Source organism: Strix uralensis, chromosome 12 (genome assembly GCF_047716275.1).
Source record: "Strix uralensis isolate ZFMK-TIS-50842 chromosome 12, bStrUra1, whole genome shotgun sequence".
In the NCBI taxonomy this organism is placed as follows: Eukaryota; Metazoa; Chordata; class Aves; order Strigiformes; family Strigidae; genus Strix; species Strix uralensis.
The window spans coordinates 14,668,177-14,691,916 of NC_133983.1; the positions used below are offsets into that span (position 1 = coordinate 14,668,177).

Consider the following 23,740-nt stretch of genomic DNA (forward strand, 5'->3'; position numbering starts at 1 on the left):
ATAAAAGGTTCATCACAGGAAGACTGTAGTAACAGCAAGGCCCTTTCAGCCACTGAATTTCCAATCTGTGGTTAAACCAAAGCAGATCTGTTTTTTAAAATCAAGCTTACATTAAGTTTTTCACTACTGATCATTTCTAAAAACTAGATCCTGTTTGGCTGATGACTGCTAACAGTATAACTAACTGCAACAAGACAACCCTTCTCCTTTACTTTCCTCACCAAATGTTAAGCGTAACTAGAATCATGAAACAATCTCTATGCTTAAATTTCCATGTGTAACCAAAGTATGCCAGTCTTCTGTCACCACATTTTAGAGGTATGCTAATATATACTTCAACCAGTTATTCTTGGAAATAAGCAATGTCATCAAATGAATTTTTCACCACTTCTGAGGAAAACTCTGTTGCATAATTACATACTTTCACCTGCAGTAAAAAAAAAACAAACAACAGACTTTCCATCTATGTGGAGAAATACCATTTATTTAAATAATCTCTGATCTGGGTCTTCTTGTACAATAACAAACTCTTCAAGAGGGGTTTGATGATTTGTTGGCCAACAGCTTCTTTCACATGTGTAAACTAGAACTGTTCCAAATTCCACTGACAGATCTAAAACCAAAGCAGTAAAAGTATGTAAAGGTATGAAAAATTGCATAATCAGAGGCTATTGCTTATTGCTATACTTCACCAATTCAGACAATATTTTTCATATTCAGTCTCCTATGTACATAGCATTTTCTAATTTTAAAGATTTTAAAGCAAGCTGACTCAGAATTTTCAAAGAGCTTCTTAAGTGTCTGCAATCTTATCTGACAATATTTATTATTTTCCAAGGCCTCATTTAAGAGGCAATAAAGACAAGTTACTCCCAAGGTCATGGAATTATCTATATTGCTGTTATTAAAGTTCACTAGTGAGCAAATGAAGTTGCAATCATAGAGTCTCCATAAACCTGAGTTATATCTTTTGCTCAGTGAAATCCATAATGGAAACAAAGTTAAGCACATCAGTGCATGTGGTTAGCAAGAAACAATCCAAATTGCAGTTCACTAAACTTTACCAAGAAGGTGACTGTTTCTAGTATTCATTCAGCTAAGTCAAAGGTCAACACCTGAATCACTCTGGAGCATGCTGACCAGCGCTGGCATGAGTTGAAATTCAAATATTCTGTTGCTTCCACAGTTACTGCAGGCTGGAATATCTTTGTCAATGTTAGCTGGAGGACACGTTATGAATAAAGGCTGGCCACCCCAAGAGTATCTAAGAGAAGAAAAAAGAAAAGCATTCATTTTTTGAATCTAAATTTCATACAAAAGCATACATGTTGGCAACAGTGTTCAGGATTCTCTGAAACCTCTGAACCTGCTTGAATTAAAAAAAATTGTTATGAGCCACAATCATTAACTAAGTTTCAGATGAGTCCTTAAACAAAGAATAAAAATGGGGAGGGGGAAACATGTGGAAGGTCAACACTTGGAAAGTCTTATGGAAAGAGCTGGATTCAAAGGAGATAAAAGTTTTGAATTGACACCTCCAAAATACGTTGTACTCATTTAATTAAGCAAACCACACTTTCCTGAAAAATGTAATCCTAACTGGTGGCATATACTCAGCACAGAATAGGTCTCAAAACCACTGCAGTTATGCCACGGAACTGATGTTTTATTTATAAGAGCCATCATAGCGCCACAACTAACAGGAAACCGAGATCAAAGACTGTTTCCACTGAATGCCAAGCAGGGGATTCTGTGCTGTGCTGAGAGCTCAACAGAGATCTGGCAGCCCAGGAGAAGTGAGGGTCTACAGGCACACTCACAATACCCATGAAGGGGAAACAGAAGGCTACATAAAGATTGTAACTAGTCATAGTCATAGGGATCACCAGAGGTGATGTTTTAGGAGGACAGAAAATTCAGGGAGCATAATACTGCAAAGGGATAGATCCAGTGAAAAAAAGTTGTCTGAAAATGTTACTTGCACTCTGCACAGTTTTCTGTATAATCTTTGACAAATAATTAATGAAAGCTTCTAATGTTTCTTATCTGTGTAACCAGCCCCTCAAACTTTACCTCCTCATCAAAAAGGTATCAGTTAGTTCCACCTGGTTCTGGAAACCTGATAAACAAAGGTCCTGTCACTACACTGAGCCAGCTTGACCAGATAGGCTGCACTCTGCAACAAAGTTAAAAACTAACACTTGGTATGATCCATGAAAACCACGTGTATTATCTGGTTCTATGAATAATTCATGATTTGAACTCTTTGTTATACTTTCATTCAGAATTAACTCCTCTTTAGGGAAAGTAGCTGCTCTGAGGTTGAATCTGCTTTTGTTCTAGGAAGAGCAACAGATTTACAAGAACTGAAGACTGCAGGGTCCTGAGGGGTAATCACAATAAGCTGCAGAAGAACCTGGGTTTTAAAATGAGTGATTTCTTACTTCAGTAACATCTCAAGGACTGAGACATAAGCAATTACAATAAATTACAAAATTTCAGAGGAGCAGATAGCCTTGGAAATCTATCACAACAGCATACCACTGCGTATTATGCTTCCACCTCAGAACAGTCTTGTGAAAACCTCTATGCCTGGATTTCAGCGAGTCTTCAAAGACAGTCTAGGCCTGCTCTCATTAGGTCTTATGTTGAAGAAAGTCTCCCACAGCCAGATCTGGGGTCTCTGATCCTGCTTTGCTTCTCATCTACTTAGACTGTGTAAAAAAGCCCAACCAGGCACTGATGTCTGACCACACAGAAATAGTAACAGCCCTCTTAGCAATTTTTTTAATTAAGAAACAGAAATATACATCTACTTCCAATGAAATGGTTTATTTTGATGTACTAACAATCCATCTCTATCCTCTGTATCTCCTTGTTACAACCAGATGATCAACATACCTCAAAATCTGTTCATGACACACAGATATTCTTTTCATAAATTTATGGAATGTGTAGTCCCTGCTTTTGACTTCACTCTTCTCATATTTTTCATTATCACCTTCACCTGCAAAACTATAAGAGAACAAGAAAAGAAACAAAAGTTCCAATAAGGTTTTCAGTACGATATGCATGCTTTCAATAAGCAATGGTTACCTCACGTTCACATTAAATTATGCTAAGTACACTGAAAAAAATACACGTTAAATTAAGAGGCAATTCTTGGTAGAGGTCGCAAACATTTTGCTTCCAGTTCTTCAGTTTCTGATGGCTTACTACTACTAACAGTGTTTAAAACTATCACATGAGATTCAAATGCACCAAATACCTGCTTATTCCTTTAAAAATAATTCCTTTAGTAACTTCTCAGAAGTTTTGCTAATTTTTAAATTGTCTTTCTAAATTTTGAATTAAGTGTAATGAAAGTTCTATGATTCTATAAAGGTCAACAAAATTCAACAGGAACACCACTACGAAAAAGAATTCTATGCAGATTCTGCAACTGACAGTACCTTTAGTTATCAAAAAATTCAATGTTGTCCACAATTCAGGAAAAGTCACTGTACATGTTAACATAATCAAAAGACAAATGGTCTGGATATAAGTGGTCACTGTGATCACATGAGTTAATATTGAAAATATTCTCAGTAACTACGTTCAAAAATTGTTTTTCAGACAACCTCTACAAAATCTTCAGGAGTCTTACCATCATCCCAGTCTCCAGACAAAATTAAACTCTTAAAAATGTAATTGAAATGTAAGGAAAGCTTTAGCCTTGTAAAGAAAAAAAACCCCACAAATGTAACAATATAAGCTCACGCCATTTAGGATAAGATGCTGTTTAAACCACCCTGGTTTGGTTTCAGAGATTGACAGTCCACTGCTCTATCTGGAGCCCATGGACGTTCCAACTGCTCTGTCACTCAGAAATAGATGCATCTCTGCATAACCCAAAATTTGACAGAACTGGGTGCATTGTCATATTCTTCCAGCAAAGTACTACACACCAATGATTCCTGAAGGACCCAGTTATGAACAAAAACCATTTAGATTTAGTGACAGTCAGATTCAGATTATCAATCAGCATACAGGAAACTACATAATCCCTTTAGTTTCAGCATGAAATCCAGACCTGTTCTCACCTTTCTGACATCAGCTGTTCCAAATCAACACCCTCTCTCTGCTGATACTCCTTCAATAGCTTATCCACATGATCTGTGTCAAGGAAACCAGCATAGTCTTCCTCATCCACCACACTAATGTAAAAGGACTGGAACACAGGAGCTGAACTAAATGTTGCCATTCCCTCACTGACTGGGGAATGCGTATCCAGGGAACCCGACCCATCCATAGCTTCAGACAAGCAAAGCTGTTGGAACTGGGATGTACACTCCATCTCTCTGGACAAGGAGCTGCTCACTGCTTCATTTAAGCCAAGCAGCTGAAGGGAGGCACATGCAGGAGATTCTGCTCCATCACAGACTCCCCAGTCATCTGCTTCATCGCACCAATCCTTTGCAGCAAAGTTTGATTCTTGTTTCTAAGACAAAAAAAAACCCCACCAACGAAAAAAAAGGAAAAAGGACATTGTCAAGATCAGTCACCCTAATGCACTTTGAGTACAGTTTCATAACAGGTAAGAAAACTGAAACGTTAACCTAACACTTAGTGTTATTTCACCTATTCTCCTCACAGTGGTACTTAACAGCATACCCACGTTTACTTTTCATAGCAGCACAATTATGGCAGAAACCATCTCATGCTTGAGAAACATAACAAAAATTCACTGGCTTTCTGAGCGGCCTTTGTACATCATGTTGCCAGGCCCTGGCTGCTGGCATGACCACTGACAGCTAGTTTGTGTACGTTTATCTGAAGCAGTTACTGCACCACAGGTACACTCAAAAGGCAGAATAGGGAGGAAAATAATAACATCATCAATGACAACAATGCCGATAATACCATCATTTCATCAGCGTATAAGCTCATTTACCACAAACCAAAATTTCACATTGCAAATGCACCAGCAGAATAAACACTTTCTGCCTGTCATCACTAGTTTGATAGCCATCCTCCTCTTTCAATCTTCTTAAAGCAGCATGCAGTTTTACTTCACAAGTAAAAATACCAGAAATATATTAACAATAATTGAGACAGATTAATTAAAGCTGATGATCTAATTTAAATAGATTTTTAAAATTCTAAAATAAAGAAAACATCTTAAAGATGCAAACTTAAACAGTATAGCCTTGCCATTTAAAGTTTAAAAATAATGTTTAGGTCACTCAAGTATTCAATAGCAGTTTTGACCATACAGTGGGACTGCAATCTGCACTTTAAAACACGCCTAACACAGATCACAAACAAGAAGTTAATCTTCTATAAATGACATGGAGTACTCGCGGTGTCAAAAATTCCACTACCATGACTTCTCCACATGACCACATACATGACTCAAAAGTAGCATACAGCACAACTTCTTGAGAACAGTTACGGGACAAGTACATACAAGTGCGAAACTCATCCAACTCAACTACATTTTTATATTAAAGTCTCCTCAATACTGCACTACATGCGGCACACTGAAACACGGCCAGCCCCCGAGCAGGCAGCTGCTAGTTATACCTGTTTTACGCTGTAATCTTGCGTTTCCTTTCCTTGTGGCTCCAAATACTGGGAACGCAGCACCTTCCAGCTTTAACACGCCGCACGAGCACATGTAAGGAACAAAAAAAAAAGGACGTGTAAGGAACTAACCGCTGAAGCCGAAGGGGCACCGAGCAGCCGCAGCCGAGCCGCGCCCGTTTCGGGGCACAACCGCCGGGCACGTCCTCACCCGCCGGGCGCTCCCCAGCAGCGCTTCCCGGCGCAGGCGAAGACGTTGGCGAGGCGGTGGCAGGGGACCCCCTCCAGCGGGCAGTACACCTGCACCAGGTGGGCCAGCGCCGCCCCGCACAGCCCGCAGCGCGGACAGCCCGGCCGCACCGAGGGCACCCAGTCCTGCAAGACGAACAGCATAGGCACCGCTGCAGCGGCTCCGCGGGCCCCTCCACCGCCATCCTCCCCCCGGCCCGGCCCGCCCCCGCCCTACCGCGGAGCCGCCCAGCTTGTTGGTGGCCCAGGCGGGGCCCTGCCCGCCCCCCCGGCACGGCCCCGCCATGGCGACGTCGCGCAGCCCCAGCAGCACGGCCGGCCGGGCCGCCATGGCAGCACCGCCCCGCGCGCCCCGCTACGGCAGCCGCCAGGGGACACGCGCCGCCGGGCCGCTCCTTCCCCCGCCCCTCCCGGCACCGCCCGCCACGCCCCGCCGGCGGGGGCACGCCTGTGCGCATGCGCGCGGCGGTGGGCGGGGCCTGCGCGCGCCTGCGCCGCCTGGCGTGAGGCGGCGTCCCAGGACTGGCTGCGGAGAAGGGAGTGCTCTAGAGGAATGCTACAATTTTACTAGAAATGCTTTTATCGTAACAGTGCTCAAATACAAGTGATGAGTAAACATTATTTAGAAACCCAGATACCTGCCCAGAAGGGCTTTCCAAGCACAAAGCCAATGTCATCTGCATGGCCTGCTTTTACAAAGTTTGGTTTTGAACATTCAGTTGAACTTGGTTGGTGCTGAAATTCATAAAAGTACACTAGATTGTCTAAGAGACAAGTAATCAAAAGTCAGCTGGTGCTTCAGTCGTTACTTGTTACAGCTCCACTTGGACGCAGGAGGTTTGCAGGGGGGCAGAGGGGAATTACACCCATACCGGCTCAGGTGCCACCAGTCAGCGATATCTGCTGGTTTCCCTATGTGGAAATCACCTGCATAAGGAGGACAGCGTTTGAATAATCTTGTTGTGAGTTTCCACAGAATTATCTCAAGCTCACTCCATTCCCTTCTGGGACCAGTTGTTCTCAGATATGTGGAACAATCCCTGGAGCTTGGGAACCAGCCTCAGAGACCCTGAACGATGGACCCTCTGCAGAGTCTGAACTACAGCCTAATGCCCCCCACGCCCCCCCACCTGGCGCTTAGTTCAAGGACACCAGGGTACATGGGGGAATTCTGCTGCAGTGTCTGTAACCCAGAAGTGAAGGGCCCTAGGCTGAGGTACCAGCCCTCACTAGATAAAAGTCAATTAGCACATCAAAATTGACTCTTACTGGGAAAGACTCTGTGCTCTCTAATGCCTGAATGCTACATTTTTGTCCAATCCTTTTGCGAAAGGAGGTTATTTCAGCACCTGCAGAGTTAAAAGAATGTTTTTTGTGAGCTCCTATGCTCCTGAATAGTTAATAAATCAACATATGTATAAAAGGTATTATGTGCATCTTGGATATTGCATATATGCAGTTGGAAGCAGAAATCCAAATTCGTGGTTCATTACTCCTATTATGTACAGGACTGCACTGATCCTTTTTTCAGCTAGTAGCAGTGATGGGTTTTAGGGAAAAATATACTGGCCACAAAGGCATCAATAAAGAAAGGATGCTGGAGAAAAAAGTACCCATTTATTACTTACATATTGGTTTTACTTGGAAAGATAATTCAGCTTCCTTAGTATTGACCTAAAGAAATCACCCAAGTGACCTGTTTTTAGTTATAATATATAATGTCAAAGGTAACTAAGTTTCAGGCCTTGTTCTGAGTTTCTCTTACATAATTTTAGTACTACACAAGAATTTAGTACTGAATGCTCAAGACAGAAAGTGACTTGTTAACCAGTTTCTAACTCCAGCTTCTTAGGATTGGATGAGTAACAGGGTCAAAATAAGTTTATGTGGTAAGACTGCAAAAGAACTGACAAGCCAGCACAGCGATACAGAAAAACTGGTTATGGCAACAGATTAAACAGCTGCTAACAAAAGGTCAGTTTTGCAAAAAGGGGAGCTTTCTCAATGACTGTACTTCCTAGAAAGGTTTGATAAATGCTGTATTATTTCCTCTAATATGCAGTCCTTCCTTCTTGCACACTGTATTGAAAAATCAGGCAGCTGCTAGGAAGTGCCTTGTGGATAACAAAGGTGACACAACTGACTGTGCAAAGCTGGCCAGTACCATTTTTGCAATTTTAGCTCTCCTATTTGGTATTCGCAAGCCTGCCTGGTTCATAACCATTCCCAGGGGAAAAAAAAGCATTGATTGTTTACATTCCTGTGATGAATGCATTTCCACCCTGAAATGCAGGGTAGGGAATGTTCCTGTTGAGATTCTTCAGGTGCAGTACTATTGTTCAAGTGCACTGTTGTGAAGTCCTGCAAAAGCCAAGCGAGTGTCATACAATGGTTTTGCTTCAAGTTATCCTAGTCTTAGAGGAGGATTTATTCTGTCTTATAAAACAAGGTACAGCACTAGCTACCATTTTTACCATCTCTTTTGCTGTTTTTTCTCTTAAACACTGAACCACTGCAGGCAAACCAGGTTTTTCACAGCCAACATAGTTGCAATTCTCTGCAGTCAGTATAACAAAAGACTGACAATTTTCTTATATTAACTATTCTACTTACTCCTCTGTGGGCAGTACTTTCTTCAGCAACTGAGTTACAGTGAACAGTCATCAACTACCCTGTGCTGGGAATGCAAAGTGATTTTGCAGAATTCCAATTCCTTCCATAACAGCTGAAGATCAGAGTCATGTTTCATGTAAAAGCTGTGACATAAATAAGTTAGAACAGCATGCACAATACTGAGTATTTGCAAGTTTGAACAAAGCAGTATCATAAATGGGTGTGCAAATGGGTTTTTTTTCACAGGAGGCATCAACGTGTGGAAAGCTACAATATTAAAAGGTCAGTAATAAATATGGAACAATATGAATTTTTAAATTACTTACTTTAGCTTGTGTTTCAAGACAGGCAGTTATCAGAGTTCTGGCTACAACTCCACTCTCTGAGATAGCCCTGTGGAACCCTTTGCCAGGGGAGAGATGGCCTGAGAAGCAGGAATGGCACATAACAAACATACTTGGTCACTTACTTAGAAAGGCCAACATAGAAATTATGTATAATTAATACATTTTAAAAAAAGATTAAGTGTTCTATTGATAGAATGTGAAAAACAGAACAACAGCAGCAGTTCTTGCTGAATATTATCAGCTAAATATGCTGCTAAGATTTTCTTCAAATATAGGTGCATTGCATACATTTGTATTTAATGTATATGTACTGTTACCTTGAGCTGAGCTGAGTATTGATATCAAGTGACCATTAATATTAAAGGTATAAAGCATAATGTAGGAATCTGCTACTTAAAGTTAACCTATACATTGTGGCCTTAGTATTATTCCTTTCTCAACTGTTTGAGAGCATATCATTCTATATATTTGGAGTTTTAAAGTAGACAGACAGATAGAATGCTTCTTCTCACACAGTCAGAAACTACTTTGTTATCATATGTGCCTAATAAAATAACAGGCCTCACTTTTCCACAGAAGTTATACCTATGATTTTGCATTCACAAACACATGGGATTGTTTTCTATCTTGTTTAAGATTATGATTTTTGTGAACCTACAAGGACAGAAATGCTAATTCAACAAACAAACCAGTAACAGACTTAAAGGCTACTTCAGATCAAAACAGGGGAAGGAATAAAATGCCCAGTGTGCCCCATATACTGCACTAAGAAATGTGGGACAGAGCTAGCAGTATGGTTGAACATTGTTGCTGCAATTAGCTGTTACTTAATGGTGGCTTTCTGCAAGTAATGATAACAACTAGTGTTTTTTACAAGTTACGTAAAAAATGCACAAAAGGGGATAGCGAGGCAGAGGTGCAGTATAGATCACACTGCTCGAGGTCCACCAGTGTGTAAAAGCAAGCCCAAGTGAACCCTGAGGTGAGGAGGAAGGCGGCGGCATCCTCAAGAAATCAACGCCTGTGGGCAGGAACTTGGGCTGCCAATGTGTCGCTGTCAGCCCCTCCTGGGAAGAGTAGCCATAGACTGTGGGGTGCTGTGGGAGATGGGAGGGTGAGCTCAACATCAGTTAAGGGGGTAGTTAGAGCTAATTTATTGCCGTTTGTTTATTGTTACAAGTAGCGTTCTTGTAGATTCTTGGATGCTTACATTGTGTGTTTCTTTGTGCCTGGCAAGCATGTCTTGCTTGTCATGTAACTTTGCAAAAAACCCACTCCACTACTTGTGTGCCCTGACGCGTTCCAGATACGCCAAAACTGTGATTACAGCTGCTAGTGCCCCTGAAAGGAGGAAGGCTGGGGGTGCATGCTTTTCATATCAGCAGGTCTTCCCATTGTGGGCCCACGAACAACGTTGAGCTAACAACATACAGTGAACAACATCACAGATTGCTCTTCCCTCTGTTTCAGTGGGCATCTGTCCTGCCAGCAATGCTTCCTCCCTCCATCCAGTGAATTGTGAATTCTTTGCCAGGAAGGGTTAAGGAACAGATAATCACACCACTGAATAGTCTGTGAAAACCCTAGAGCCTTGAGACTCAGGGCCTGCAAAGAAAGACGGAAAATTCATATCTGAAACCCTTTAGGTTGAAGAAAGAAACTGGGTACATTTCTGGCTCCTCAGGTGTGATTTAACCTTTTGGAATTAGCCTATATCAGTTAAGTGAAAGAAATGGAAGTTCCAAAAGATCAAAAGCAACATTTATTTATAACAGTTTATAACAAAAGAAATCAAGTAGAGGTTTTCTGTCCTCATTTGTGAGATGTCAAGCCCATTTCACAAATGTTTTTTGATGGATGGTCTGCTCCCTACAAGGTATTTTCAATTAAAGAATGTGGAAAGAGTGTAAGAATGACAAGTGACCATCCTCTTCTGAAAGAAGAGGGCAATAAGCATATAATATATTCTGACAATCATGATATATTCTGTATAGATAATTTCTTACAGATTTCAATATATTTGCCAATTTCCCCCTCATTCCCCCTTCTCACAGGAGCATTATTCAGTTTTGATATCCACTGAGTAGATACCATGGTCTTTTTGAGCCTGAAAGATTGTAGGGTTTTTCTGCTTGCTTCATTAAATAGTGATTTTTAGTCCCACAAACATTCCAAATTTCCCTTGATTCGGTCCTTTCACTGTGATCATGACAACAGATTACATAATAGTGAGTTAGAAGGTGGTTGTTAAACTCTGCATCCTGACAAACTGATTTTGTTTGACTTGACTTTGGGTTTTAAAATCAAACTGTACTCTCCACAACTCTTATAAATCTGTGTGTTCTCTCCTTTCATTCATCACTTGTTTTGTGAGCTGTGTCCAAAACTCCATTTTGCGTTCTTTCAATTTCTTTGCTGCCTTTTGCATTAGGTCTATTTCCAGGTATCTTTCGTCCAGATCATACTGAGGCCAATGGACCAAGCCTTCTCCGTTGGGATTTCTGGAAATAATATAATGAAAAGTTAGCTTTCCATTTGCCTGTCAATCGAGCTCTGACTGCTCAGGCCGAGGGCATTTCAGAAAACTAATAAGAGCCCAGATTACATGATTCTAGTACCTGCATAGTTGGATGGTTTTTATCAAAATGCTCATCAGTGGAATAGCAAAAGTTTAATAATTGCCATTACTTTTGGATTTAAAACTCCATTGCAGATGGAGTAATAGCTCTTGGATTTTTTTTTTCTTTTTTTGGTCTGCAGGTTCATTTAAAAGGTTTTTCTCACAAACATTAAGAATAGAAATAATTTGCTTCAATATTTATCTCAAATTCTGCCAAATTTGTAGGAACCACCATGTAAGTATTGCTATTATGTTTCAGTCAGCACAGACAAAACTTGGGATTTTAGCCAGTTAGCATTATGATTCTCACCCATTTCTAGCAAAGTTAGTCCAGTATCTCATAACAGTTCTGCTAAGTTTATTTTCTTCTTCTGTAGCATACCCTGCAAAGTGAGAGATTAAATGGCAACATTAAAAGCTAAATCATCAAAAAAGTAGCAGCTGTATTAATTCCAATAGACTGTAATCAGTTCTACTTGTTACTCTGAGCTATGGGAGTTTTACTTGAGCAGAGCTCTAGAACTGCAAATGAATGATTTCACAAAAAGTAACTACTACTAAAGATGGAAAATGTTTATGTTGATTCTGATATTTCTAAGAGAGAAAGTCTCTTCCAAAGCTCTCCATTAAGTAAAATGAATAATAGTGATGTTTTAAAAGGAATATTTTAGTAAGCATGGATACATCACCGGCTAAGAATGGCTTTCCAAAGACAAAGGCAATCTCATCTGTATGATCTGCTTTTACAAACTCTGGTACAACACCTGTCGCTGAACTTGGTCGATGTTGAAATTCATAAAAGTAGACTGGGTTACCAGCATCTAGCAGAAAATATACAGAAGAGTGTTAGTTTGAGAGCTGAAAATGCCTGCCGCCAAAGATGATAAACTTTCATTACAAGCTATTTTGGTAAAATGAAAACACTATCAGTTCTTTGGATAATGAAGTGTGATGCATACTGTCCACAAACACACCCCAGGATGGAATTCTACATTTCTTCTAATAGATGCTGAATTAGAGACTCACCTCTATGGTATCTAGCCACTTCAATGGCTGAAAGAACAAACAAAGGGTCTCCTAATGCATTGAGAAGGCCATCTCGCACCTGAGCACGGTTTTCTGCCTTCCCTATGTATTCACTGTATACTTGCTCAACAACTTCAGAAGTAACATCCTGAAATGAACAATAAAAATATTTCTTATAATGGTGATGAATATTATAAAGAGTAACAGCACTAATTGAGTGTACCATCTGCACGTCCCTGGCTAAACCCCAAGCATTACCTTCTTTCACAAAAAATCCTCAACTGTGTCAGAGTGTGGCTCAGAGCTCAGAATTGGGAGTTACACAGCTACCAGTTGTAGATGTTCTCAGGGAAAAGAGGTTTGCAAGATCTAAAGATCGAACATCTTTAGAGAAACATCAGTCAGTGATGCTGATAAATAGATACAGTAGTCTGTTCTCTCTTCTGTAGAAATAACCTTCATAAGAGAAAAGAAATCCTGTTGGATTTCATAAAATTAATTTATTGTTGTAGATGGCCATAATTTTCTCCCTTTCAGAACAAACCTGGGTGCTGCCTTTCTGAGTTCATGACACAGAATGACCCATTACAAGTATTGGCCATGTTTCTAAAATCCTTAATTCCTACCTATTAATCTGCATTTTTCTATATTTAGTAGTTTCAGGAGAGCACAAAGGAACCAGAAGGCTAAGAGGTTTGTAAATTACAGGGAAGCAAAAAGTCAAGATACCTAAACATAGGTCTCAGTGCCATTTTAAACATCTCGGGTTACCCTTTCAAGTCTCCAGCTACTGCTTCAGAACGGTGTGTTCTATAGGTCTTGTGTCATACCTCCTGGTACCATGCATGTCTTGGATAACCTAGGGTATCTAAAATGTCACAAGAGATCTATGTTTAAGGTACCTGAATCACTCCTGGATTTCCACAGAACTACTTTTTTAAAAGACCCTTCTTTTTTAGGATTTAGCATTTAGGATAGAAATTTAAAGTGTATTTTCAGTTTCTAGTGTCAACAGGAATACACCATGTCTGCTGCCCATTACCGCCCCATAGTAAGAAGCTGTCAAACAGAAGAAAGTTTGCCTCTCAAATGTACCCCTCCAAGAATACAAATATAGAACCAGACCAGTGAAGAAGCAGCACTGGGTTATTCTGAAATTGGTCTCTTACCTTAAATGATAATGCTAAGGAGCTCTGTAAAATTTGACGTGCAACATCTTTATCCAGACCATCTGTATAAGCAGGAAATTTCATTATCTGCATGATAGAGAGAATCATATTTATTAGAAAATATTATATTCAAAAAATTATATATAAATAACAACATTATAAGTCTCTTACTGTAGGAAGTATCCATCCAAATTCACAGTTATTTACTCCTATTATATATGGGACTGCATTGATAACTTTTTCAGATAGTAATTGTCTGGGACTCTTTGGAAAAAATACACCATCTGCAGATGCACTGATGAAGAAGGAAGGCTAGAGGGGAAAAAAAAAGCTTCATTAATACAGAAAATTTGCTTCTAGAAAAAAATTTCAGATTTTTACTGTAGTTCCAAAGCAAAACAAAATAAAGTGACAAGTGAAAATATAAGAAGTATTAGCATTTAAGTAATCTCTACATTTTCTCTGAAAGTTTTTCTGCACTAGGCAGAAGATTCTGAGAAGATTAGCTTGATACTTTTAATGTTTGTGAAACGTAGGTGATGTCCAATTTCCATCTCTTCTTGGTTAGTTCAATTCTGTTATGGATGTGTGGAGCAGTAGCAAAAAAACTAACTTCTGTGTTGAAACTGCAGAGGAACATGGAAGCCATCACTGTGATAAGAAATTTTAAGTAGTGCATAATATATTAGTTAATTTTCAGCTTCTCCAGGAGAAACTGTGACATTTCATGCACTCTCTTCCTTCCCTTGGTACAGCATGACAGCAAAACACAAGTAGCTCAAAGTCCATGCAGAATGAAAGGGAAGTAACCTGTTCACATTTTTCAGGTGAGGTATAGCACAGCTGCAGTGTTGTCAAATCCTGAAAAGGTCAGCGAAGTCAGATGTTACATTCACTTCAAGTTCTCCTAATATTACAACACAGAAATAGCATAACATTTGAAATGTTGCTTAAATGCAAGAAGTATGATTTCACCTACCATTTTTAGTGTTATTTGTACTATCTCTTCTTCTGTTTTTTCTCTTAAGCATTCAACTACTGCAGCTGAACTAGATTTTTCACAGCCAGAGGCAGCAGCAATTCTCTGCAATCAATAAAAACAAACACTCACTTTTCATCTAGTTCCCATAGAAGGCTCTATGTGCCACTGAACCTGAGAGCCCGGCAGGGGGGAGTCTAAATTTCTGCACAAGGATCACTGAAGCCAGACATGTTACAGCTGCAGAGGTAGAGAATAGGAATCCCTCACAACCCTTCACACTGTGGGCTGAGCAGTACACCTCCTGGTACTGCTCAGGGCAAAACATACACATCCAAAATATTTTTATACAGAACCAGACCAAGACAGTTGTAACATGCTGGGCTGAGAAGGCAGGATGACATAAAGGAGTTAAGAGTGATGCACAGTCAGAACCCAACAATGTACACGGTAACAAAGAGTACATTACACCATTCTTGATGATGTCTTTTTGAGTGAAGTAACAGCTGTCATTAGAAAGACAGAGCTCATTATAATGTTGCTTCTTTTCTATCTCAGATTATCAAATCTAGGTTCCTGGAAGTTCTTTCTTGTAGTTGAAAAAAAAAAAAAAAAATGGGTTGAGGTCAGTTCTTCTTTTCAGATACAAACAAATTGAATAGTCTTGTTTATTTGCATACAACAGGCATCAAACAGGAGGGCATGAGAGGAGTATTCAGAATCTGGTGCCATTTTGTAGACAAAAATTATAGCTCAACTTTTCTTGAAGACAGTACATGTTAATAGTATTCCTTTACATTTCACACTTCTTCCCTGCCTTCTCTCTTCGCTTCCTTAGTCTTTTGCATTCACTCAGAAATATGTGGATATTTGGGTATTTGAAAAGCAAAACATCATTAAACATGTTTTATTTGCACACAGAAATACTGTCTTTAATGACTGTGGCTGTAAGTTTCACAAGAAAAAAATTCTGGTTTTACATTTTGGAACAAACAGTTTAAGATATGCAAAGCTATCAGGAAAAATAATGAAAAATACCACAAAATACCCACTCGTGCTTCCTCCTCAGGCTGTTCAGTGAACAAAACCCTGACTGCAGTACCACTCTCTGAAATGGCCTTATGAAACAAGCCCTTTGCCAGGGGAGATAAGACCTGTAAAAAGGCAAGAACAAGCATTACAAGCATGACAAGTATTATGTTCTGACCACTGACTTAAAATTTCAATATCAGGAATTGCCATTTAAAACATTTTGAAAACAACTGTCATAAGACTGTTATTCTGTAGCCTCTGATCATAGTTCAGCTATGCAAAGGGCTTTGGCAGCACTGCCAGGGATACGGAGTTCATGCCTGCCTTTCCCCCTCCCATAGCACCTTGCTTCCAAGATTTCATGGAACTACACTTCAAGCCAGATATGGATCAAATAGAACTGTGTCCAAGATAGGCTGGCTGTGCTGCAGAAGGGGAATAAAGAACTATTGGTCAGAGGGCAGGAGCTTAGAAACCAGGAATTTTTATCATGTGTATTGCTGAACCCTGGTTTCACTGTGTGATCTGTACCAAATTTTGAGAGACTGGAGAAGAAGAACCTCTTAGCCAAGTGCTCAGTGTGGATGTAAAAATTTTACATAATCACTGGGTCACAAAATGCATGTCTAGTTCAGCTATCATGACTATTCACCTCGGTTACTTTGCACAAGTGACTGTCAAAGCAAAGAAAATGGGCAATACATCCTCTTAAAGGACTTTTCTCACAAGGACAAATTTTTGGGTTTTTGGCACTGCAAAAAAACCCCAGAATTTAATTTAATAGATGAGGAATAACATTTTGGGTCTGAATGACAAGATTTGGGTATGAAAAGAACATTTTCATCAATCAGAAGCTGTGTCATTTACTATAAAACCATCCCTTTTCTCTCACTGACTTTTCATGCAGGTACTAAAAATGAATGTGGACAGTGTTTTTTCCCCTAAGTAATTAAAATTCAATGTTACTGTGTGAACTTACAAGAGCAGAAACACTGACTCCTCCTGCAGATTCTCCAGCGATCGTGACAGATCCTGAATCTCCTCCAAAATGTATGATGTTTTCCTGAATCCACTGAAGAGCTGCTACTTGATCTAAATACCCCCAGTTACCTCGGGCATGCTGATCACCAGTGCTGCAGAGAAACAATAGATTTGTTTACATGCTCAATGCAAGACAAAAGGCAGAGAAAAATACAATCTGTGGTATAAAAAGCAGCTCCCATTCTCTACACAGAGCTTTTCTACAAAACTGAAAAATAAATGGCTCAGAAAGCATTGAGATTAGAGTAGCCATTGAACAAGAACAGTCTTAGAAGCTGACTTGGGACTTGTAAATTGTTCCCAACTGCTGCATAAATAATTAAGAAATGTATAGTTTCTTTGCACAGGCAAGTATTCAGCACGTCTCCTCACAAAGGCTTTGCACACATAATTTTGGAAATCACTTGGCAAAAACTGAGATAAAATATCTTACCTAAAATATCCAGCAATACCTAATCTGTACTGAATTGTTACAACCACCACATTGTCAAAGGCCGCTAATGCTGAGCCATCATACGATGAAGCTGCTCCAAAAACTAATCCACCTCCATGGATCCATACAAAGACCTGGAAAGACAAAACCAGAAACAACCCAGCACAGATAAGAGCTCCCAGTGATAAAAACTGTACTGTTTCACTCCTGACTCTTTCAGATTACATTTCACAAATGGTGGAAGTCTTTTGAATATGAGGCCTGTGGTTCTACAAAATGACATTGATTTTATTAAATATGTACACTATACCAGTGCCCCGTGACTTTTGACAGATTATTTTGAGGAAATCAAACATTACCTAGCTAAAATGTCAATAAAATTTTATTTGTAAAATAGGATTTCTTGTCTATCTTAAACCTCAGCAAATATTTACTGGGGCAAAGCATGTAACTTGATCATCATTACAAAACTGCACCTGTAAGTCTGCAGATAGCACAGGTTGTAGGTTTGCTCTAAAATAATTTTGACAGAGGTTATATAATGATTTTGCTTACAGGCAGCTTCTCCTTTTTTTCTGTAGAAACAGGTGTATACACATTTAGGTATAAGCAATCTTCAGACACTTGGAGAAGAACTTTTTCTTTTCTATTAGTAATACTGTCCGAAAAAACCTGTCCTTGTACTTTATCCTGTAGACACCTGAATAAATGAAAAAATAACAAACAACAGAAATAACTAAAACCTCAAAGCTGTGAAGTGCAGCTTTTTTGTACTTCCACAACAACAAAGTGCAAACCAGAAACCAATCTCTAGTACATTTCTAGATTCTTGGCAACAGAAAATATAAAAGTTTTTTTCACTTCTAATATATTTTCTTCCTTTGACCTGTCATTAAGGAGATCCATAAAAAGGAGCTGCAATCTACAGCAGTACACAGTGACATGCGGATATAATTTTGCATGTTTTAAAATATTACAGAAATATACCTGCAAATACATATGGCTATAAATTACTTCAATGAAAATTCAAATTAATTAGTTTACATCTTCTGTAGCTTTTTATAAAACAACGGCAGTAGTATAAATGGAGTAAGACATTTACAATATAGACTAGAATTGGTCTGCATTTCTTATGGGTCCCATTAAGCATATGATTCACTCAGCACCTTTTTCTTCTAATATTTTATTCCAACATTTCCTCAGCTTCTTTCAGTTTCTGCTCCAAAGCTACACAGTTTATAAAAATTGCTAAGTAATGGCCAAATGCTCATGAAACAGAACATTATTGGCAAAGTGATGGTCCATATTAGTTCATCACTGATGCCCATTAGATAGCTGTTTTTCAATAAAAAGAGCAGCTTATAAAGAAGTCTTTAGAAATGCATTCACTGTAACAGTTACAACTGGTAATGAGATAGCACTAAGGAATTTATCTTTGTGGCTTTTGATTGCGCTGTACATCAGTGTCCTGGAATTGCATATAATATAAAATTATTAAAAAGATCAGTGGTTTTGTCACTTACATTGGTGGGTAGGAAGTGGCATCTCTGACACCTTTCCATGTCTCAGGTGGCTGGGGTTCAGAAAACCTCAGTGGTCCAATGGGAGGCTTAGCAAAAGGAAGTCCCAAAAAGACATTTACACTCCTCTCAGCTGTATCTACCTTGAATTGATACCCTCGGATTCTCCCATATTTGGTCACCACTTCTGGTTGCTCTGCTTTTTGTCCTGGAGGATGTGAGCACAAAATCACATAGTTGGTCTATCCATAAGTAATTGCCAGATTTCCCAAGAGCTTTAGCTACTTAAATATACATCTTTTGTTTACTTAATTTATTTTCATACATGAGGCTTCAACAAACTCTAATTAGTATAACTGACATTATTTCAGCCTTCATTTCAATCAGTTCGTATGTATAAACTCCCCCAGATATGTCATATGTATTGTCTTACTGTACACACACATTAGTAACTGCATATAGATCTTAATCCTTTTAGACCCAGGTTGTTAGTTAAAAGTCTAATAGATTGCTCTCATTAAGAAAATGCATTTCCTTTTTAAGAAAAGATCTGTGAACACACAAAATATATTCTGGACCTTTGATAGTATGTACAGCCAAAAGAAAAATCTTCTAACATGCCTGAAAATAGTCTAGCATATACAAATAGTGTTAACATTTAGGTAAGATTCATTTTAAGATTGGTGTGAAAGTTCTCAATACCAAATTACCAATGTGGTACGGTAGTCTGCTCTGCCTCAGCAGACAAGATTTTGGGTCAGGAATTTGATTTTGCTATTTGCAAAAAAGGCACATAAGACAAATGGCTGAAAACAGATCACAAAAAGAAATTAAGAATTATTTGCTATTCAGACTTAATTTCTATGCAGCAAGGTTCGGTGCCCAGCTCCTCCGATAAAGCTGGGGTTCCCCTAGGTGAGCAAGCTGCACATGTGCTGTCTCCTTACAGAAGGCAATAGGGAAAAACCCTTCTGAAGCTTACCAGTAGCTACAAGCGCTGTGACCCCGACAGTGAGAATCAAGGACAGCAGCAATATGTCCTCTCCAGCTGCCATTTTGCAAGCTAGTCACATATTTACTTCCTCAGTGTGTTGCCTTATATACTCTGTTAAGTATAACTGTTACGCAAGGCAAACACTGATTAGGAAAAGCAATACTCAAGCTGTGAGCCAACCTAGTTGTGCCCTGCCTGTAAGCCACTCCTCAGAGGGGACTGTGCGGCAGCTCAGCTCTGTATGGGAACAGGGAGACCTCCTGCCTTGCAGAGTGGCACCACAAGTTTCATACTGGCTCCCTAGTGCTCCTTATAAATCTTATTCACAAAACCTCAGGCATCAGCAATGTGCTTTAAAATGCTTTGAAAAGAGTCTTCCATTGCCGCAGGAGATCTGTCCTGCTGCTGTAACACTACCATCTTTCACAATGAAGTTAGCATTTCCTCATGCTACACAGTGAAGAGACCAGGAAGGGAACTACACTTTTACTTTATTACATCTGTTTACTTCATTTTGGTATTAATATCTCAATGGAAGAAACACACAGTATAGCCACAAAGAGAAAATCCAAAATAATACCCCTGAAAAGTGCCCTTTTGCTGAAGTAAAAATTGAGGGATTTCTGTTCTCAGAAAAGGATATTTTTGGACAAAAGAAATACTAAAAAAATATTAGCTTTCACCTGTCATTCAGTCGTGTGTGTTTGGGGATGTTTGTTTGATATCTAACACAATACATGAGTTTTGCAACACTAGAGATGATTTCTCAACTTTTGTAGCATGGGAACAATATTAAAGGATTTGGGCAGTAACTGTACATATAATGCCTCTGAAAAATCAGGAGGGTTTATGGACTTCTGTGTGAACGCACATCTGTATGAACCCCATCATTGGGGCATGATATGAAAAAGAGGGAAGAGATAGCTGAATAGAAATAAAAGAGATTTTCTGCCCACATTAACTAAGAGGTTGTAGAAGTTTTATGTAAGCTTTGGCCTCTGCCATTTTTTTTAATTTTTTTTTTTTTTTTTGGCAAGGCTCAGTAGCTCTTGCCCCAGAAAGGCTTTCTGCAATTTTATATCACAAGAATTCTCAGTTGTCAGACACAGCACTTCTGCAGATTTACTGCTTGAACCTTTCTTTTCATCTAAGCAGGCTGTAAAGACCCACAGTCATTAAATTAGTTCAGCACATATATTACACACCGAGTAGTCCAGCGTACTATAGCTATGCTTGTGTACTTTACTCCAAATCTTCCTAAGTATATCTGCACAGGTGTGATTTATAGCCCTTTTAGGTAAATCCCAGTCAACTTTAAACTGGACTGGTTAGAGAGCAAACTGCTGGCAGGTACCTTCAAATGTACACATTCAGCACATGCTGAGTATCTTAAGCATTTGCTCTGTTAATCAGGAGACTCAGGGCTCTGTACTGAGCTCTGTGCAACTACACTGTTAACAACCAGTGCTACACTAGCGTGCGTATCAGCTGTTTCTGAGTGTACTGTTAGTGCACAGTATACATTGGCAAATGGGATAACAATGTAAATTTGAGCTTCTAAGAAAATAATGTGGACAATAACTTCATTGCAGAATTTTTATAGCTGTATAGATGTTCTCTGGGAGACTTCTTTCTTGTTTCTCAAGAGCGAAGTTCATGATGCTAAAGGTCAGTAAAACTAGTCTGGGATTAGTCTGTACTGTTAAGAATGTACAGTCTATACTGTATTGAAAGATGTACTGTCAAATGCAATGAATGGAAACAGGTTCCTGGGGTACAAGTGATGGAGTTTAGCATAAGTTATCTTCTACCTTTATCTGTGTGATAAAGGTTTCCTAGAAGCCAAGGGCAGAAGTACTGTATAGTAGTAAAACCTGCACTCCTGTTTGCCTGCTTGAATACTGTTGCAAATTATAGAATCACAGAATGGTGTGGGTTGGAAGGGACCTTAAAGATGATCTAGCTCCAACCTCCCTGCCATGGGCAGGGACACCTTCCACTAAACCAGGTGGCTCAAAGCCCTGTCCAACCTGGCCTTGAACACTGCCAGGGAGGGGGCAGCCACAGCTTCTCTGGGCAACCTGTGCCAGTGTCTCACCACCCTCACAGTGAAGAATTTCTTCCTTAGATCTAATCTAAATCTACCCTCTTTCAGTTTAAAACTGTTACCCCTCATCCTATCCCTACAACCCCTGATAGAGTCCCTCCCCACCTTTCCTGTAGCCCCCTTTAAGTACTGGGAGGCCGCTCTAAGGTCTCCCCGGAGCCTTCTCTTCTCCAGGCTGAACACCCCCAACTCTCTCAGCCTGTCCTCACAGGGGAGGTGCTCCAGCCCCTGATCATCTTCGTGGCCTCCTCTGGACCCGCTCAAGCAGGTCTGTGTCCTTCTTCTGTTGGGGGACCCAGAGCTGGACACAGCACTGCAGGGGGGGTCTCACAAGAGAGGAGTAGATAATTCTCTCACTGTCTCCACTTACCTTGGACTGCTTTGGTTCCTGGCATGGGAAAACTGTTTCCATGTGAGGTGGAACTGCAGGAATCCCTGTTTGTGACTTGGCTTACATCCTGATGGGCACGCATGCCTCGACTCACTTGTGACCCACAAACTACAGGAGGAGTCCTTTGCTACAAAGCCAAATGCAGTGTACTCTGCTTGCTGCTCTCTCCTTTTGCTGTAACAAACATTTTTTATCTTTATAAACAATTTTATTTTCTATCTCCTGATCTTTTCTGATTTTACTAAACTCTGTCCTTTCCCATTTGCTTTCACTTTATTTTTTCCCCTTCATTTACTATTTTCCAAACCTTACTCTTCAATCTTTGTTCTGCTCACTACTTCTCTCTCACATACCCATTCTCCAAAATGTCTCAGTTCATACCCTGCCCACAGTCCCAGAGAAGCAGCCATTCTGAAAATATTACCAGTGCAAACCAGTTTCTGCAAACTCTGCTAATCATACTTACAACAAGATAATAAACAAATGGGTTTTTAGATCCCTACACCCTTGCCTGTAGATATTTTGTATGGATCAACAAGCATGACCTACACGCTCTGCAAATATGGAAACTCTTACTCTAGTGAGATAAACTAAACTTGTGTAATCTGGAGACAGTGCTACGTACCTGGCAAGTGGAATTCTTGAATCCTGTTTGGCATTTAATTTTAAGAGAGAACATTTTGCAGCTTACCCTCAATCAGTGAATAATGCATAAGTCAGGGATCAATCAGAAAAAATCCTGCCATAGGATGACATTTGCCTCTTTATACTTTAATGCACTGCTACCTTTCCTGACTTCAATAGCTGAAAAATAGAGACAAATGTCACATTTATAGGCCCATAATTCCATAAGAGCTCACAATTACATTTTGCCTCAAGTACATGTGGTAGAAATGTTTAGAAATCTGCATTTAAAACAGGATCAGTTTGTTGTTTTTTTTTTTTTTTTTACTCAGATCCTGGCAAGTATTCAATGAAGCTAGAGTGTGTAAAACTTAGAGCTAGAGTCTATGAAGCTAGTGCTTGGACAGCTTTAACACTCTGTCTGTTTAACATGTGGTAATCTTACATCAGGATGTCTCTGGGAGGAGACAGAGTATCAGAGCACTCACCCCTAAGTAGATAGGAGTAAAATCATTTGATGTTTTCCACTGTGATTTATTTTTAGCACTGTGTCTGTGCGTAAGAAATCAGTTTCACTGCACTTCTCTGCATACGCTTACAACATATGCATATATTCCATGCATATACATACAATGCTGCCTGTTTATCTCCTTTTAAAGGGAGTGGTACAGGGCCTCAGAGGAATTGTACACACAGTGAAAATCTATCAAGACTATTCTGAGATTATATTTCCCTCACAACACGTTAGCTAAAACAAAGAAAGGACAGATGCTTAGCAGGAATTTCTGTTTACCAAAACAGAAGTTGTGCTAACAGTCTAACCCCACCTCCTGAGATCTCACTGGCAACAGAATTTGGGCAGAAAGATGTAGGAAATCCCACCCTATTTCTTCCAGTAGTCATTCAGAAAGAAGGAATGGCCAGGTCGTTGCTGTAGGTCATTATTAGCTATGAACAATCTTAAATTTTTCCAGAGATGCAGAGGGGAGATGAAAGAAGAGGGGAATAGATGCCTGCATAATGCTGCTGT

The 23,740-nt window shown here is 39.7% G+C and overlaps 2 protein-coding genes across 4 annotated transcripts; both read right to left on the reverse strand.

Moving 5' to 3' along the window:
* Positions 1-464: 464 nt before the first annotated feature.
* PDCD2L (programmed cell death 2 like) lies at positions 465-6,153 on the reverse strand. 2 transcript variants are annotated; one of them, XM_074882131.1, is made up of 7 exons: positions 6,032-6,153; positions 5,777-5,940; positions 5,566-5,635; positions 4,083-4,480; positions 2,902-3,015; positions 1,116-1,264; positions 465-613 (listed from the first exon to the last, which is right to left on the reverse strand). In XM_074882131.1, the coding sequence occupies exons 1-7, from the start codon at positions 6,143-6,145 to the stop codon at positions 483-485; spliced, it is 1,140 nt and encodes a 379-aa protein (XP_074738232.1). In that variant the 5' UTR covers positions 6,146-6,153; the 3' UTR covers positions 465-482. The 2 variants fall into 2 exon arrangements, with proteins under 2 accessions (XP_074738232.1, XP_074738233.1); XM_074882132.1 differs by having other exon boundaries at positions 1,065-1,264.
* Positions 6,154-10,513: 4,360 nt separating this feature from the next.
* LOC141948836 (fatty acyl-CoA hydrolase precursor, medium chain) lies at positions 10,514-19,687 on the reverse strand. 2 transcript variants are annotated; one of them, XM_074881765.1, is made up of 14 exons: positions 19,577-19,687; positions 18,598-18,802; positions 17,630-17,774; positions 17,075-17,208; positions 16,580-16,733; positions 15,621-15,722; positions 14,569-14,673; positions 14,400-14,450; positions 13,761-13,901; positions 13,590-13,676; positions 12,421-12,568; positions 12,084-12,215; positions 11,705-11,777; positions 10,514-11,275 (listed from the first exon to the last, which is right to left on the reverse strand). In XM_074881765.1, the coding sequence occupies exons 1-14, from the start codon at positions 19,647-19,649 to the stop codon at positions 11,101-11,103; spliced, it is 1,725 nt and encodes a 574-aa protein (XP_074737866.1). In that variant the 5' UTR covers positions 19,650-19,687; the 3' UTR covers positions 10,514-11,100. The 2 variants fall into 2 exon arrangements, with proteins under 2 accessions (XP_074737866.1, XP_074737867.1); XM_074881766.1 differs by lacking the exon at positions 14,400-14,450.
* Positions 19,688-23,740: the final 4,053 nt, after the last annotated feature.

Bases quoted from the DNA above. Each gene is read 5' to 3' on its own strand.
- PDCD2L (XM_074882131.1), bottom strand. From the start codon at position 6,145: ATGGCGGCCCGGCCGGCCGTGCTGCTGGGGCTGCGCGACGTCGCCATG. The intron at 5,941-6,031 runs GTAGGGCGGGGG...TTCGTCTTGCAG, and splicing joins ACAAGCTGGGCGGCTCCGCG to GACTGGGTGCCCTCGGTGCG. The intron at 5,636-5,776 runs GTGAGGACGTGC...GGCGTGTTAAAG, and splicing joins TGCTGGGGAGCGCCCGGCGG to CTGGAAGGTGCTGCGTTCCC.
- LOC141948836 (XM_074881765.1), bottom strand. From the start codon at position 19,649: ATGGCAGCTGGAGAGGACATATTGCTGCTGTCCTTGATTCTCACTGTC. The intron at 17,775-18,597 runs GTAAGTGACAAA...TCATTTATTCAG, and splicing joins GCCACTTCCTACCCACCAAT to GTGTCTACAGGATAAAGTAC. The intron at 11,276-11,704 runs GTGAGAATCATA...TATTATTTCCAG, and splicing joins ACTAACTTTGCTAGAAATGG to AAATCCCAACGGAGAAGGCT.